This window comes from Cotesia typhae, unplaced genomic scaffold (genome assembly GCF_013202065.1).
Source record: "Cotesia typhae breed Kobodo isofemale line unplaced genomic scaffold, CoteBio_Ctyphae contig_48, whole genome shotgun sequence".
Lineage (NCBI taxonomy): Eukaryota > Metazoa > Arthropoda > Insecta > Hymenoptera > Braconidae > Cotesia > Cotesia typhae.
Genome location: NW_027423756.1, coordinates 2,084,595 through 2,102,524, shown reverse-complemented (window position 1 = coordinate 2,102,524; position 17,930 = coordinate 2,084,595). Strand labels below are relative to the sequence as shown.

The 17,930-nt window shown below is 33.0% G+C and overlaps 3 protein-coding genes across 5 annotated transcripts in view; 2 read left to right on the top strand and 1 right to left on the bottom strand.

Moving 5' to 3' along the window:
* The window catches only part of LOC141529515 (patj homolog), a 769,735-nt gene that overhangs the window by 116,370 nt on the left and 635,435 nt on the right, over positions 1 to 17,930 (top strand). The window lies entirely within an intron of this gene.
* LOC141529525 (uncharacterized) lies at positions 1,722 to 4,087 on the top strand. Of its 2 annotated transcripts, none has more exons than XM_074246105.1 (4): positions 1,722 to 2,737; positions 2,916 to 3,320; positions 3,397 to 3,546; positions 3,624 to 4,087. In XM_074246105.1, exons 1-4 carry the CDS (start codon positions 2,434 to 2,436, stop codon positions 3,920 to 3,922), a joined length of 1,158 nt encoding a protein of 385 aa, XP_074102206.1. In that variant the 5' UTR covers positions 1,722 to 2,433; the 3' UTR covers positions 3,923 to 4,087. The 2 variants fall into 2 exon arrangements, with proteins under 2 accessions (XP_074102206.1, XP_074102208.1); XM_074246107.1 differs by having other exon boundaries at positions 1,726 to 2,737; positions 3,183 to 3,320.
* LOC141529533 (uncharacterized) lies at positions 8,010 to 9,504 on the bottom strand. The gene is made up of 6 exons (XM_074246122.1): positions 9,070 to 9,504; positions 8,887 to 8,985; positions 8,702 to 8,806; positions 8,517 to 8,612; positions 8,327 to 8,437; positions 8,010 to 8,268 (listed from the first exon to the last, which is right to left on the bottom strand). The coding sequence occupies exons 1-6, from the start codon at positions 9,279 to 9,281 to the stop codon at positions 8,211 to 8,213; spliced, it is 681 nt and encodes a 226-aa protein (XP_074102223.1). The 5' UTR covers positions 9,282 to 9,504; the 3' UTR covers positions 8,010 to 8,210.

Sequence of the window (17,930 nt, the reverse complement as noted above, 5' to 3'; positions counted from 1 at the left end):
AGTTCATTGGAGACGAGAGAGAGAGACCAACCAGCCGCTGATTTCGCCAGTTTTCAACCCGGACATCGGTCAACGTTTGGAGAATTGGAAAAGTTAAGTCAGATATTATTATGACAATTATTTCAGGCCAAGCTTAAATTTATAAATTGAGAGGCCGAATTAACTGTAATAAAATTTTGTCAATTAATGTTCGCTATTGTCTCACATGTCACTTTTAAATTAGTAGATTCTTTTATAAGTAAATTATTCATCAATGTCAATTATTTAGTTTGTTACAAGCCTTTTAGTTATGGGAAGTTATTTAGTTGAAATTATTTTGATCACGTTTGAAATAGTAGAAGCAATTGTGTAATTTAGATAGTCAAGGTCACTTTGGAATATATGTAGATTGAGACTTTCGTTTCCGGTGTGGTAGAGAGTAGACGCATGTCAAATCTAGTAAGGTAAAAGTCCATATTATGGAACACTGTCCTGGTTCATGAAACATTCGATAAAAATCTCAATAACAAATAATTTTTAACTTATTTGGTACTTATAAAATAATATTTATGATTGTTAATTACTAATATATTGATTAAATTAATTCATTTTCATGAATACTTTAAAATGTAGAGAAAAAAAAATATATTGAATGCCCGCGTCAAGTTGTATGAAAAAAAAACTTTTTTGGAGTAAAATAGTCACGTGTGTAAAAATGCAATTACTTCAAGTTTTTGAGAAATATATCAATGATTAAAAAATACTTGAAACATCTCAACTAAAAGTTGAGCTTATTATCTTCCTATTGATAATGAATTTTAGGTAGTTCAATAAAGTATTTACTTTTATTTCAAGTGTTTCATAATAGGTACAAAAATTCTTTAATAGTCCGGATTTATGGAACAGTATATTCCGTGTTTCATGTCCCACGTACGTTCATTTTTCAGTGTGGTCCGTAATTATGAAACAGTGACTCGTGAGAGTATTATTTATTTAATTTAGTGTTAATGATTGTTAATTATTTATAAAAAAAGCAGTTTATGTCAGATAAATGTTACTTCAGTGTATATTTCTATAAATTTGTATTAGGTAAGTACTTAAATTTGAAAATTCTATCAAAATTAAAAACTAACCTCTAAAATTTGTAAGTTGGATAATAAATACTGTTTAAGTTAATCAAATCAATAATTTTTTATTTCAGATAAGAATTTAAATTGCGTAAATATGGGAAAGACTACAAAAAAATGCCAAAAAAATAAATCAAGCAAAAAAAATAAAATTAAATCTGTGAATCTAAGTGTTAACAACAGTTCCAAGGCTCCAAAAACGGCTGTTGTCTTAGTTAATACGTGTAAGAAGGTTTCAAAAAAAAATAAATCTACGCGTATAAATTATTCTCCTGATGATTTAGCTAATGCTTTGAAAGCTGTCGACACAGGTGTTTCACTGAGAACAGCTGCTGCAGTGTACGGAGTTCCCCCAACTACACTCTCTAGAAAAAAAGGGAACCCTGAAATATCCAAACAAAAAACTGGACCAGCAACTGTTTTTTCTAATACCGAAGAACAAAAAATAGTTGACTGGATTCTTTTAGAGCTCAGCGTGGTTTACCAGTAACTAAAACAGAGCTCTTAGATTCTATTCAACAATATGTGAAAATGTCAAAAAAAGAAACTCCATTTATTGATAGTCGGCCGAGCCGACATTGGTATGAGGGCTTTCGAAAACGACACCCTCAAATGTCAATCAGGAAACCACAACATCTGACTCATAGTAGAGCAGCAGTGACCGGTGATGACCTGAAAGATTGATTTGATGAACAAGCTAAGTATTTAACTGAAAAAAAATTATTGGAGATTCTTTCTACGAGAATTTTCAACTGTGACGAGACTTATGTAAGTTTATGCCCTCCACCTGGAAAAGTATTGTTAGCTAAAGGATCCCGTTCTGCATATAAGGTGGTTGATTCTGATAAAGAAGGATTTACCGTATTGTTTATGTATAGTGCTAATGGTGATCGTGCACCTCGCATGATCATGTTTCCTTATAAAGAAGAAGTACCAGAGAAAATTGTCAAAAATTGTCCTGAAGGTTGGGGTGTTGGGCTCTCAGATAATGGGTGGATGACCTCTGAGTCATTCTATGAGTATATAACAAATATATTTTATCCATGGCTAGTGAAACAAGGAACTCAGTTTCCAATCGTGTTATATTTGGATAATCATTCATCACATATGACTATGCCTCTGGTTACATTTTGTCGTGAAAATGGTATTGAGTTGATTGGACTTGTTCCCAACTCAACCCATATAATGCAACCACTTGACATTAGTTTTTTTTCACCCATTTAAACAGACATGGAAAAAATCTGTACCAAGATGGAAAAATTCTAAAAATGTTTCCCGAGTAAAAAAAGAAGATTTTCCATTAGTTCTAAAGTTTGCATTGGATGCTATGGTACAAGAAAAAAATGCTGTTATCAGTGGATTCAAAGCTGCAGGCTTGTATCCTTTCGATCCTTCTGCCGTTGACTATGATGTATTTAATAAAAAAAAGAAATCTAAAACAACAGTAACTAAAGAAAATGTACAAGATGAAGTAACAGAAGATAAGGAAAAACATCTATTAACCTTCGAAAACAATTTATCAAAGGATATTCTGGAAGAATTTAATACTGCTTGGTTAAATCAGACATTGCCCAGAGATCTAGAAATTAGAGGCTTGTATAAATACTGGCTTGATATCAGTGGAAAATCTGGTAAAGAAATTAATAACATCTTATTTCAATCATTATTTTTGCGGTATACATAAAAATTTTTATAAATAGCTATTTTTTTAATGAATTAATTTTTCTATGTTGATTTTTTTTATAGATATTCATATTGATATTTTTATTTTAAAAATTTTTTATTATATTTTTATAACTTGGTATATAGGTTCTCATGAAAAAAGTAAACCAATTGTCAAAGAAGTGACGTTGGTAAATTTAAATTTAAACATAGTAAGACAAGAACAACCCGTAAATAATTTAATTAATGATCAAGCGTCTACTTCGAATGATAATAATAACACTGATATGAATCTTAACGATCATAGTCATTCTTTAAATGAAGAGTTTCTTCCTTTCATAACTAATCCTGAAATAGACACATTAGCATCTTCTGAAGTATTATACGAATTTATATTAGATAATATACCTATAGAAATTGCCTCTCAAGCTCAGTCAGGTACTGATCAAAGTGAGAATTTAAACTTATTAAATTTATCGGATGTTTTGGAACGTAACATTGGTGATGAATTAATATTTGAATCAAATGTTTTGGATGTTGATAATCAAACAGGTTTGTAAGCAAATTAAAAAACAATCCTTCATACTTGATATGGATTTAAGAATAAAAATATATTTTTTTTTTTTAGATTTTCTTGACAGTACATCTGCTATTACAACTGTTTCTACTGCTGCTTGTACTACGACAACTTTTGACAAATATTCTGAGGTTCAAGATTGTCAAACATTTAGTCAATCAGTTATTAGTAAAGAAAATGACTCTATATCTGCTAATAAAAGTTAGTAAAATAATATTTAAAAATTACTGACAAGAAACTCTAACTTTAATAATAATAATATTTGTGATATTTTTCAGTTGAAACCGATGCTGGGAATCCTTTTGATGACGCATTTAAGATGCCAACTAATTATTTACCGAAGAAAAAAAGGATTAAACTGGAGTCATCCGGCAAATTCAAACTACCTTCTGCTGGTACATCTGATCAGTGGGTGCAATATCACTCAAAAAAAGAAAATGATAGGAAAATAAAAGAAGAAAAGTTACAAAAAAGGAAAAAATTACAAGAAGAGAAGAAACTTCTAGCTGAAGAAAAGAAAAAATTACAAGATAAAATGAAAGCAATACAGCAAAAAATCAAAGAAGAAACGAAATAGTTAAATTTTAAATAAATCTTGTCATTATATTTTTTAATTATTCATCCAAAGATTCGAAACTGTTCTTGTCATGCTTATTTTTTAAATCAATGTTTATTTATTGTTTGATAATTCGTTTTATTTTCAAATATAACTATATTAACAGTTGATAAAAATATTAAACAACATTTAATATTATGGATAAACAAATTAAAGACTAAAAAAAAAATTTTTAATCTTAATGTTTCAATTTATTTTGTGTTTCATAATTTGGGACATACCTTATGAAACACCCGTACATGCTGCTTCATACTGCTCCATAAATACGGTCATAAGTACTCACCTTTTTTTTCAATTAATTTATTAATATTTTCAGCTAAAACTCAGTTCATAACAATTTTTATCGCTTTAATAGATATCACAGAAACATTTAATTTGAAAAAATTCAATGTTTCAACTCTATTTTCTTTTAAAAATAATAAAATATACAATTCCTATTCATAGAGTGTTCCATAATATGGTCCTTTACCTTACTATCGTTTCGGTAATTTTTGGTAAAAATACTTAAGGCAATTATTGTGTTTTGGGTTTAGTTGAGCGAGTTAAACTTGGGGTTTATTGTGACGCGTAAAATTATTTTTGTGATCTGGTGCAAGGAGCAAGGTAAGCCAAGTTTCTCTGCGTGTCGGCAAGTTGGAGGTTAGGACCAGTGTCGGGGAGGAGGGTAGAGGGGCAAGGTGAGGCAAGAGGGAATAGAATTAGGTGTAGCGTAGTGGGAAAGGTAGGAACAAAGCGCTAGTGCGGGCGCTGTAGTTGGAGCGGTTGGTAAAGTGGGGATTGAGGTGAGAGACTATGCCGGATGATAACAATCTGGGAAAAGCGGGAAGTTTGAATCCATTTCAAAGGCGGGTAGAACTAAACAGATCATCAAGCGCTGGTGATTTGACTGAGGTGGTTCTTTCGAGTGAAAGGAAAGAAAGAGAAGGGGGGATTGGATTGAGACTTGAGAGGGACCGGGCAGAAAGGGATATAATCAGTAACAGTCGCGATCTGGAAATTTTTAGACTTAGAAAATTTTTAGCTGCCAGGTCGATGACGTCACGACGAAATTAATATCAAGGGCAATTCACGTACTCAATGGCATCATAAACAGTTCAATATAGAGGGCACGCTGAGTATTGAACTCAGTCCATGTGTATTCGTCATGTAAGTAAGATCGTTGGCCTCTATGATACGGTCCTGACACTTGTTATGTAGTCCTGATAAAGGTGAATTTACATTGTGAACATGTTGGTTACTTCTAGGGTATAGTTATTGAGCAAGTTACACATGAAGTGTAACTTATACAGCTTTCTCAGTTTAGAATCAAAATGTTGAACAGATCTCTTCTATATGGCAACAGGTGAAGATCAAATTATCTATTTATAAGGGTGATTAATCAAATGTTAATATAGCTCGAGGAAAAAGTTGTTTTAAATTTGATAGCAAACATTGTTATTATTTTAAACTGCAATCGGTCTGAAACGCGCAAAATTAGTAATACCCAATTGTTATTTGCGGCTTATAATAACAATGGTATAAGTATTGGAATTCACCAATCCGATAAGCGTTTCAAAAACAGGAAAACAATGGTCTGTTCCCCGCTAATGAAAGTCGCAACAGTAATTGATAGGTTGAACTGGTTTTATTACGAAGCATGTATTGCTGCTTATAAATTCTTATCTATCAATGGATTCCTTTGAGAACTCTATTATGTTTTGGTTGGCATCATGCCTACTTGAAGATTAATTAATATTGTTGACATTGAACTCCAGGTTTTACTCAGTTAGATATGGAGCAATAATATTTTGTTCTCAGAATGTTTATGTATTTTTATCATATCTGTACCAAAAGTTTGAACCTTCTGCTTTGTTTTTGCGACTTGGTCCTTGTTGGATACCATAATAACAAATCACAATACAGCTTGATATCGACAATAACCGAAAAAAAATGGCTCAAAATTGGATTTTTTAATTATAGAAGAGTTGGAATGTCCTAATTAAGACATGAAATCACACGTTTTTTATCGTTATACACTTTTTAATGTTCTCTATAACTTTTAGGCCTGTCCTGAAATCATATACTAATAAAGACATTACAACTAGTTTTTATGATTTTTTAGGTGTCACGCAAGTGTCAAATCACTGTTCAACGACATCGTATGCGATAAAATAACAAAACTTTTTTCTTCAAGCCTCCTTTCGATGATCATCTTTCGCTGATGAATTTCACGACATTCGACTTTCTATCATTTTTCTGACCTATCTTCTACCACATTTTGATATTTTGAATTGGATATTACACTCCTTACATCATTTTCTTGTTAAAAACACATAAAAGAATTTTTCTAATAATTCTAATTAAAGTATTAATGCATAATGTTGCATTAAGATAAGCGAAATGGTCTATAAAAAATTTACGAGCGGTCGTAAATAGTTTTTCAAAAGTACTGAAAATTACTGGCAGTAAATTACCTGCGTAGGAAGGAAAATAGGGCATTAAAACTCACATGCAAAGTTCCCTGCCGAGTTTAAAGCGAATGGGGCTTATTAAGGACTGCAATTTCTTCGAAAAAAAAATATTTTATCCATCACTATACCTTCTTTTTCTATCAAAAGTACATTAAATCAACGGTCAATGCATTACAGTCGGCTACACTTAAAAACAAAAAATCAGAAATGGTATCTGGTGTAATTACAATTTTCTTTTTACTTATGCAATAAATTTATGTTATCTGAGCATCATGAAGTTTATGATTTAGTTATGAGTAATTTTACTACCTCATGGTTATGTTCGTATTTTTATCGCAAGCTTCGGGGGTTCAACCCAGTATGAGCAAAATGTTCATAATGTTACCACGAACTGTATATTACTTAGCTAATTAACAAATTTTATGAAAAAGGTGCCACTAGTTTGATACGAGCTGTCTCTCAGTGAGGATCCATTCGTGGTTTTAAAATAAAATTGAAAGACAAGTGCAATATTAGTTTTGAAGTGACTATAAGTGAGCGAAAATGAGTACCGAATTCAAAGAGCTATCTGCCATTGACTTTTTAATTTTTATGAACAATGTAGACTCGTTTGATCTCATCCATCTAGAATACTACATCATTGAAGAGAACCAGAAAATTTTCGAGGTGTCTGATGATGAGCCTGATAACAAAGGGTGCCGACAGCTGTTACACCGATTTCTCTGCTTCATGAAAAGGTACCCCAGAGCCGCTTTTATAGACGGTTATGAAGTGTATGACGGACAGCAAAAGTATATTTGTACAAACGATCCAAAAGCAGAAAACTACGATAAATTTTGGGAATTAGCCTGGTGCCGTGAAGTTAATACCATCGTGAAGATATCTCAAAGAAGAGAGGAAGGAAGCTGTCAGTATTGGAGTTCCGTAGAAGAAAGTGAGATAGAGTCTGGAGGTTTTAGAATAAAGACTCTGATAGTCATCAAGAGACCCCGTTTCATTTCAACATTGTTACTCTTGTCTGATCAAAAGAACCGCGAGCGTGAGATTTGGTACTATCATTACACTGCGTCGCCAACTGATAACAATCCAGATAATCCGTTTATATTTTTGTCCTTTGTGTGCAGTCTGAACGACACGTACACTATTTCTACGAAGAAACAATCAGCTGAATGGAAGCCCGGAGCTATTCTCGTTCATTGCAACGATGGTAGCACTTTTTCGGCGGTATATTGTGTCCTCGATATTTGTGTTACCCAATTCAAATCCACAGGTGCGCTTTCAGTGGCAAATGCTTTTCAGAAAATAAGACAGCGGGAGCACAACTGCTTGAATTATAACGCAAATTACTATAGTTTCTGCTATCAAGCCATTCACATGTATGTGTTAGGGGAAATGGGGTTCAGCCAAAAATATCTAGATGAAAGGAAACTCACTCGATTATACACACTGCTGTAGTTATAAAATTTTACCATGCAATCTTTCTACGTGGTTCTGTTGTTATTTATATTCTGGAGCAGAAAAATTTTGTTGCCTACTTGTAAGTAAAATAGGCACACAATGCAATACTTTCTATTTACGTTGAAGGAACATGTTGGACTGTTGTTATGCTACATTAAAAATAAAAGTCTAGGTTTCTTACTTAATATTGTAAAAAAGTTTATTGAAAATAATTTTACATCTAAAAGCTACCAAAGAACTAAATTTAAACGGCACCAGAATTACCTGTAACAAAGAGTATCATCAAGATTAGCTCACGAAGAATATCTTATCAAGAAAATAAACAAAATGCCTTCTATTGTCTAAACCCAACTGTGATTTTGATCTGTCTGCGCGCTCTTGATAAAAATTGATGGCAAACTGTAAAACTTCGATTAGAATGATCAAAAAAGGTTTAGAAACTGTTGAAATAACTTACTAGTATTGTGACAAGTAGTCGTAATACTCGATAATCCATTTGTATTTAGTAAACCGCTTGACAGATATGGCAGGATGTGCGGACTGAAACGAGATCGACATTTTTTGCAGTCTGAAATGAAAAAGAAGAATTAAGTGTTAGGGAAGTTAAGAAAAAACCTGCTTTGGAAATAAATAAAGTTTATACTTACGATAGGTCTTTGTACGAATTAGTGTTGATGATGTATATCGATCGAACAGCAAAATCATACATTTTGTCGCCTCTGACGCCTTTTTTCTCCAAAAGCCTGTACAATAATTTCAAATAAGCAAATTTAAAAAACAATAAATTACACACGGAAAATATGGGTGGTTAAGTTTTAGGAAAAGTACTTACAACTCGATGACTGGTACAGCAGTCAACACTACATGGCGATTAGAATTCGGCACAAGCATTCGTGAAATTGGGTGATCATCTCTCACGTCCAACATGATAGTTTCTCTGAAAGCAAAAAGTAAGTCAACTGTATGGTACTTTGAAATAATAATTTTGGTTTATTTTAATTATTTAGGAGTACTTACAACTTCTTCGATCCTGTGGGACCCAATAAGTTAGATTCAGGCATTACTATCTCAGTTTTTACCGGTAAAATCAAATCAATTCGGTTAATGTCTTCATGTCTAAAATAAATTTTTGAAAAGTATGCAATTAGTCTTGAAAATAGTATGCTAAATAAAAAAACTAAAGCTTCGTGTAATACTTACATTTCTTTTATCTTTTTGAAAGTATATCCAGATCCGTTCTCATTATCGGTAACCAAAGCCGACACGCCTGCAACGGTGAGGCTAATTTTCACGCCTGATCGATGATTGTTAATCACTTGTTCCACTGTATTAGCAATCGCGTTTCTCGCAATCTTCAATGGCCATTCTTTCGGTATTATAATGTCCTGGGTCAAGTTTTGGTATTCGCTCATAATTTAATAATTTTGAATATCTAAATCACGGATAATGTGTTATGCAGAATAATTAACTACCCCAATGCTGGAGACGTGTTAACCAGATGAATTCGAAGGAGTGACTGAAGTCCCGACAATTGTTTTCACAAACCGCTCTTCCAATTATCAGAAACGACCGAACAACGTATCACGTTCACGCGTGATGATAATAAAAATAAGTGACTATTGCATGCACTGATAGAAAGATTTGTTTATAATTAAAAATATTTGTTAATATTTAAGAAATCATTTATTAGAGACCACTTTTTAGCATTAAATAAATATTTCTTAATATTTAAAATGATTTATTTGTATTTAATAAATCTGATATTCATTTATTAAATATTAATAAATCTTTTTAAATACTAAGAAATATTTATTTAATACTAAAAAGTGGTCTCTAATAAATGATTTATTAAATATTAATAAATATTTTTAACTATAAACAAATCCTTCTATCAGTGTGACAAATATAGATCTTCATGTTTCATTGTCGTTATCTGCTGGAAGGCATAAAAATAAATGGTAAGCTATGACTGGATTTGAAATCGGGAAAACCTGAACGAGTTTATCGCGAAACAAACAACATACCCGAGTTTAAATTGAAATCGTAGATTTAACGTCCCAGCAAACAATATGACCTTTTTTAGATTTGGTTGCCATGTTAAACTGAACTTAAAGACTTCATAAAACATCATATTGCTGGCTGGAGTATTAAACGTCCAAATCGTAAATTTAACGTTGGCCCCGGCCGGGAATCGAACCCAGTTCTATTTGATTGCGCCCTAAGGGCATTCACGGAAATAATATTCGGGTAACGCTGACAGCTTTGTGGTCTATAAAATTATTAATTAAGACACATGGTCAATAATGAACCTAATTTTCATTATACCCACTGTCGAAGCTGATCTACTATGGCGCTAATATTACTTTTGGGAACTAATGTGACCGTCACCGGAAATACGAACCAATTTTGCAAAAATGGAGACCAGTGAGAGCTATTCAGGCGTTGATGTACGTTCGCGTTTCTACAAGTCGTTAGATTATTATTTGCGTATGATCTCAATGAGGTCCATTATGGCCGTCCGTCAATCCTTCGACCATTGTGTGGACTATTAGCTGGCTTCCGCAATCTGGGTTGGGTTGACATTAACGGTTAAATATTAGAGCAGGGATATAAAGAAATTAATACATAAAAATTCTGAAAAGTGTATTTTTATACTTGTAAACGTTTTTCTGAGTGCATTCAATCTAAAACACATTACCATATCTCTAACGTAAATTGCTGGAAAAAAATACATTATCCCCATTAAACCTAAGCAAGAAGCTTAGATGCGTAGTAGATTGAATCAACTTTTTTGTGCCAGATTACGGATTAAAGCAGTATTGACACTCAAGGCTGTAAACATCCAAGTGTTTTAAGTTAAGTAGAATATTTTTATATCGATAGAATACTCTCTAAGTTTTTATTACTGTTTAAAGAGTTCTGATGTAAGTAACAGCTGTTTAATTTTGTTCGAATATTTATTGATTGAAAGAAAATTTGATGTTATTAGTTTTTAAGAATTGATTGTAAATAATGTATAATTAATTACGTGATCAAAATTTGTTAACCTAACTATGTAGTCCAAATATTTACGTTGTAAAAATACAGTAATTCAATGGTAATGTTACTCCACAGTCTGTAATTAGCTTAAATTACCTATAAATAAACATGCAATTTAAGGTCAAAGGCTTGAATGACGATGTTTACATTCGAAAAAACATACAGGGGAATGATCGGATTAAAGTAATTGTTTTTAAAGTGCGTACTTTTCAGTGGGTAGGGCATTAGATATATAAGTTCCACTACCGTGAAATGGAAATTAGTTTAAAAAGTGCTACCACCGAGTTATCAACAATAGTTGAACTAAATTCGATAGAAAAAACACTACGAAAAATGGCGACAAACAACGCTGTAGATATCAATGGAAGTGATTTTCTAAGCCTAATAAACAAACCTGATTCACTACCCAGAATAATTGCGGAATATCACGCAATAGTCTCCAAGCACGAAGAAGAGGAAGACAGTGCGTCGACTCAGAACGCAAAAAAGTGTAAAAAGGAACGAGGTATGCATCTTATGCGCTATCTTAACCGTCTCATCAAGCTCAGGAATGATAGGACAGTCCTTGACGCAAGTTTCGTCGATGGTTATGATTTCGAGCGGAAGTACATTTGCATAAAAAGTTTGCAAGAAAATGACTGTGACAAATTTTGGCAAGCGGTATCGAATTACAAAGTGCAAATTATAGTTCTGATGAGTCAATTAAGCGATAAGAAGTGTTACCAATACTGGTCCCCAAAGGAGGGCTGTGTGAAAGTGAGTGATAAGTTTAGAATTAAGACCCTGAAACTTAGTATCACGCCACATTTTAATTTAACTTTATTAAGTCTGACCGACAAGTTTGGCCGAGAGCAAAAAATATCGCATTATCAATACACCGCTTGACAGAAGGATAAGTTTTCTCACAACCCGAATGCATTCATAGATTTTTATTGCAGTATTAAAGACATGTGCCTTCAGTTAGAGAGACAAACGGCTGATAAGAAAATCCCTCCTATAATTGTTCAATGTCTCGACGGGATTGGTAGCTCTGCGGTGTTTTGCGTATTTGATATGTGTAGCGCAATTCGACAAAACCGAAACTTTGTCACTGCCTAGTGTTCTTAAAAAAATTCGCCAGCAAAAATACGGATTTATGAATTGTTTAGATGACTATGTCTTGTGTTACCAAATACTTGGAGTCTATATTAAGGATAAGTTGTTCATGTTGCCTTTTATCTAAATTATCTAACACCAACTTGTTATCAAAAAGCATTCAACATTTTCTTGTACTTAATTTTATATTATAACCACTTTATTAAAGTATTATTAATATAGTTCTCTAGAATTTATGTCCATGTTTAGATTTTTCATAATATTTTACTTGAAATATTCTAATGCGCCGTCAATTCATTCTATTGTGAATCTTTTAAATCTCTTTTTAATGTTTAAATCCACATTAAGGACTTTAATTGACGGCAATAAAAAATCCATGAGTTAAAACGCAATTTCACAAAAACCATGTTACAAAACTGCGACTTAAATAAATATTTTCAAATTTGTAATACGCAAAATGTAGCTGCTTTCAATTAAACGAACTAATTTCAAAGATAATGTTATGTCTTCCCTAAACAGTTACAGCCTATTAGAATAATTTTAATAGCCTTGAATATTCTGGAACTTTTGATTTACAAAGACTTGTAAATCAGGTCATCTTTGATGTACCAAAACGGTAAGATTTACGACGTTAAAATAAAAATTTACGCTGGCGAAAGGATTGCTCACGCTCGTATATGTTCATTAACAATATTCATGCTGTAATAAACGCGCCAGACTGTATGTCGCCAATGATTATGTGTACAGTCTACGTTCTGATGTAAATATTTAGATCACCGAGTTTTTGAGAGATGGTTTATTGCCTAATAAATTTCACGTGTTCATCAACGAGTGATAAGTATGGTCTGCGGATAAAATATGTATCAATCTGTTTTATTTTAAATTGTTATAAATATTCAGGCATTTATTCTTAAACAATATTGTTATAGTTATGTAAGTAATTAATTATTTCATTTTAAAAATAATTTGTAACAGGGTAAAATTACCCTTAATCGATAAGTCACCGGATATCGATAATTATTCGACATAGCACTGGCGCGTCTCGATCTACGGGCCTAAAGGGAGAATAGGAGGGAGTGAGTTTGGGTTAAAATAGGTGAGCCGTGCAGTGGAAAAGGGAGAAGTAGTGTGACCGCCAGACTGAGTGCCACGGAAATCAAAAAGGACCGTTCCCGAGAGTAGTGACGAGACGAAGGAAGCCAACTACAACTAGGACTTCATCCTCAACGAGTGAGTTAGATCATCGTTTTGTTCGTCAAGGTGTCAATTATTGCTCTGTGGGAAGGAAGTGAACCGCGGTTTATCCAATGCCCAGTTACTTCTCCTAATTATTTATCAATTGGATCGTTAATCGACGAAAATTTAATTCAATAGATTAATAATGAAACATTTGCTAGTTTTGGATTTAGTGATTTTCATGGGGGTTTATAATATAATGGGGGTTTATAATCTTTTTATACCCGGGGATCGCTCGATCGACCTTGCGGGGGAAGTTTTAATATTTAAAAGTTTTCAATCAATTAACTAACATCTAAGAAAATACATTAAATTAATTTTTCAATAATTAACTGAGTAAAATTGATTAACTTTTATCATTGAGAAAAATAGACAAATTTTTATTCGTGGAATTTTCGTCAAGCGTCAGTTTTTGTGTCGCATAAATTCCAATACCCAATATCAATCAAGACTCGACTGGCGAATGTTCTAGCAAATAAAATTTGACTATTTCGACTCGTGTCGAATTTTTATAATTGATAAAACAATCAGAAAATTGTTGATAATATTTTATATTAAGAATTAATTACTAAGATGTTTTATATTAGGAAAATTATTAATTGAAAATAAGATAGATCGGAAAATTATTAAGTATTAATTGTTAAGAATATTATAGTAAGAAATTATTATTGAAAAACAATACCGATCGAAAAATTTATTAAGAAAATTATATTAGGAATTTTTATCGAAATGATTATATTATAAAATTATTTTTAACAAGTATAAATTAAGTAAATTAAGGGGATTAGGTCCGTGAAGGAATTAAATTAAAATTGATGACACTTGATAATTGTCGGCGTGGATGTTAAGTCCAAGAAATCGGTTAATTGAGTCAAAAATTTGTCACAGTAAGAATTTTATCAGAATTAGTTAATTAAACTTATGTTAATAATTTTGAAGTGATTGTAAAGGTTTATATTGTGATTAAGTTAATTCAACGCATTAAGTCTCTGGTTCTATAGAGATTAGTTCAAGGTTAATTAAAATTGATTGTTAAATTGGAATTATTGTTTTTATCAAATACTAATGATTGAATAATTTGATAAGAATATCGTAATTAAATTAAAATCATTTATTCTTTTAAAATTATAAAAATTAATTAAGCGAAGTGTGGGTTATGTGTGTGAAGAATTGTATGGGTTATGCGTGATAGAGAGGGTTAATAGTGTTAAGTTCGGTAGTCCGGTGGACTTAGTTTTAAGTGTGTAGTTAGTTCGTTGTTAGTCCGGTGGACTTATAGTTTTAAGTTAGTTTAGGCCAGGTGTGGGGAGACCGTTCGTTCAAAAAAGCCCATTAGTTTTACGCAGGTGTGGGAGACCGTTCATTCAAAAAAGCCCGTCTAGTCATCGTATCGTCGTTGGAAGGTTCGTTTGTAAATATCGTTTATTTCGCAGTTGTTCTCCGCTTCGCTAGATTATAAGTGTGTGAGTGAGCGCTTAAACTTGTTAAGTTTGTTAAATTCTTGTTGTTAATAAATGTTGATCAACCTTGTTAATTAAGTTTTTATTATTTAACAGCACCTTCCTCCACTCTCTCTACCCTAAGATAAGTTTTCTCAGCTCTGGACCGGTTCCAGGAACCGTGATAAATAATCCTGGTGGCGCCCTGATAATTTTTATTGTTGTTAGTTTTGTTTAGTTATTTATAAAATTGATTAGGGGCTAACCTGAACAGGTAAAACTGTTACAAATTTATTAATTATTGTTACAATTTTACTTCCGTCACCTATGCATATAATTTAATAACACTTTTGTAAAGGGAAAGGTAAATAAATTATCCAATTTAATAACACAGATTTTTATTTAAAAACATTGCTTAAAATTTACATTGGTTCATTTTACAAGACTAGTTATTACACAGCTCTTAATGCACAACCAAAAGATCCGGGTTCGATTCCCGGTTGAATTATTTTTTTTTGTTTTTTGTAATAAAATTAATTTAGATGGCTACTAAGCTTATATTTAACTAAAAATAGTTTAAGTAACATCATTGAGGTTCAATATAAAAAATTAATTTTTTTTTCTCAGTTAGAAAGATATAGCTCAACATATGAATAAAGGTTAAATTTACCTGTTTTAATAAAACTAGACAATGCAATATCAACAGCGCAAAATGTCATAGCTCTCGCAAGCCCACTGTTGCAATGAACCACTATTGGACTGTTGGAATCCCTTCGGCAGCCATTATCCGATTTTCGGATGACCATCCGTCTATCGTAAGCCTTTACCATCAGTACCAAGTGAAGAAAGTCTTCCTCTGCTGGAGAAATATGATGCTCTTGCCATTTTTATACGAAAAGTGAGTGAGTCTCAAGCGACCTCCGTCCTTGTGAGTGACTTCAATACTTGTGATTTGAAAATCCTTAAAAGCCGAACAAACTTCAATCGTTTTCACCATCAGGCTGCCAATTTCAAGAGTTGTTCCTTTAACTGGGCTCCAGTAGTAGTAGCACTGGCTCCTTCCGTTTTCAACATGGTTGCACAGCATGATGATGAGCTCACATTTTTTTTCCCAAATCATCTTCCACCAATCTGAGATTGTCTCTTCTAACGGCGCCTGACTCACTATATACTTCTTCGGGTGCTGAAATCCATCCACGTGACTTGCATTAATGTAGTCGCCGTAATGTTCTTCACTCCGTAGAATCACTCTGCTGTGATCAAAGCACGGCTCATCTGGATACCTATTTTTCTTGAAGTTTTCATCAGCTACAAAACCATTGAACGTTCCTTGAATTTTCTTGTTCAATATTTTGTTGTGCTCTTCACAGAGATACTTAAGGACGTCCGGCTTGTTGAATAATTTAATAAGATCGCTACAATTTAGCGACTTAGAATTTTCACACCCCATTTAAGTTACAGATATTGTCTGCTCCCTTCAAGTGCTGTTCACTCAGCAATATAACTGCATCGACGTATGACCTAAGGTCAACTAACGGGATACAATTCTGAACCGATATTTATAGCGATATTTTTTTCCTTCTAACTTGACGCACTTGTGCTAAGCTATTTAGGTAAAATCATTATTACAATTTAAATAACAACTACTGTAACTAAGCCATAAAGTGGGATAATTTAGTATGACGTCATTAACAAACCGCAAACTGATAAACGTCAATTCAATCCAGTAGGTAACTAATAAAGCACAATATGCAACCGAGTCCTGTTTAGCTTATGTCATAAAAGATTGTGAAACAACTTATTCATTTTCTGATTGAACCACGTAAGCTATCATCAGTACATGCATATTCTGGTTTTTATTTATCTCCGCGGTGATTAAGAGTCACTGTAGTTTGACCGGTAAATAAACATAGAGATAAGAGAAATTATAAAGAGCTGTCGATCATCAGCTGAGCCTAGTACCCAATGAACTGAGATAATTGCAACGTTAATTCGGTGTTATCTGAACAAAGTGAGAAGTTTTTTTCTACAATGTGCTCAAACGTCTTTGGGATGTACCACATCTCCAATTATTTGGAGCAAGTAACCGAATCTGAAATAAAATACATCGAAAGAATTTGTCGAGAGCACCATGTCATCATCAACATTCAGATAAGCGGTTCTTGTGAAGAATGTAAGAAAATGGAAAATACTAAGAAAAATCGGTTTCAAAACATCGAATGTTGGGATTCTACTCAGGTGTGTTTAAAAAAAAAGGGATCCAACTACATCCATGCGAACTATGTTGATGGTTTTGAACAAGTCCGGAAATTCATAGTGACCCAAGAACCGATGGACAACACACTCGAGGACTACTGGAGCATGGTTTGGCGGACTGGTGCTAGGGTTATTGTGATGTTGAATGGTACTGACGGACCTGCAGTGCCCTCTGTAAGTGACTATAACCAATTGGAAGGATTTACAGTCACCGTAACAAGTATCGCTGTGCAAAAGGATTACGTTGAAATGGGTATGAATGTATTGAATATTAATACCATGCGATCAAACACTGTTCATTTTTTCAAATACCTGAGCTGGCCAAAAGAAGGTATTACTGATATATCGACGCTTATCAGTTTCATGATAGCAGTGAATGAGAGGCACCAGTATTACATGAAACCCGCCTTGATGAATCCGCCGAGTCCAATAGTTATCTACAGTACTCCTGGCATCGAAAGAGCTCCAACGTTTTGTGCCGTGGATATCTGTATGTTTCAATTAGTGAACTCAGCAACTATATCAATACCATCAGTTGTGTTCAACATTAGACAACAGAGACGTTCAAGCTTCGAGTCTTTAAACCATTATGTTTTTATCAATAATGTGATAGTTCATTTTCTAGCAACTATTCCTCCAAATTCTAAATTGTATCATCTATTATTTTCTCGTCGTTTCAATGAAAGTGCGCATTTCTTATCACATCCATCGACAGTCAATCCATTTTGTTGTTATAAATAAATTTTTGATACTACCTAGAGTTGTTTATTATAGTTATCATACTCATAAGGAAAATGAATCAGTGTCCACAAACCACAAAACGGTTTTACTAATAAATATAGCATACTATTGTACTGGCGGCGTTAGTATAACGAAATCCTTCGTTGCGATCACACTCCAGCTAGATTTTTCCTGGCTTACTTTGGAATTAACTTTCGCGAGGATGGCTAACAACCTCTTGATATTTATTCCAGTCAGCGATTACATACAGCGAGC

Coding starts and splice junctions, on each gene's coding strand:
- LOC141529525 (XM_074246105.1), top strand. CDS start 2,434: ATGGTACAAGAAAAAAATGCTGTTATCAGTGGATTCAAAGCTGCAGGC. Junction 2,738..2,915: donor TGATATCAGTGGAAAATCTG/GTAAAGAAATTA, acceptor CTTGGTATATAG/GTTCTCATGAAAAAAGTAAA. Junction 3,321..3,396: donor GGATGTTGATAATCAAACAG/GTTTGTAAGCAA, acceptor TTTTTTTTTTAG/ATTTTCTTGACAGTACATCT.
- LOC141529533 (XM_074246122.1), bottom strand. CDS start 9,281: ATGAGCGAATACCAAAACTTGACCCAGGACATTATAATACCGAAAGAA. Junction 8,807..8,886: donor CCCACAGGATCGAAGAAGTT/GTAAGTACTCCT, acceptor TTTTGCTTTCAG/AGAAACTATCATGTTGGACG. Junction 8,438..8,516: donor AATTCGTACAAAGACCTATC/GTAAGTATAAAC, acceptor TTTTCATTTCAG/ACTGCAAAAAATGTCGATCT.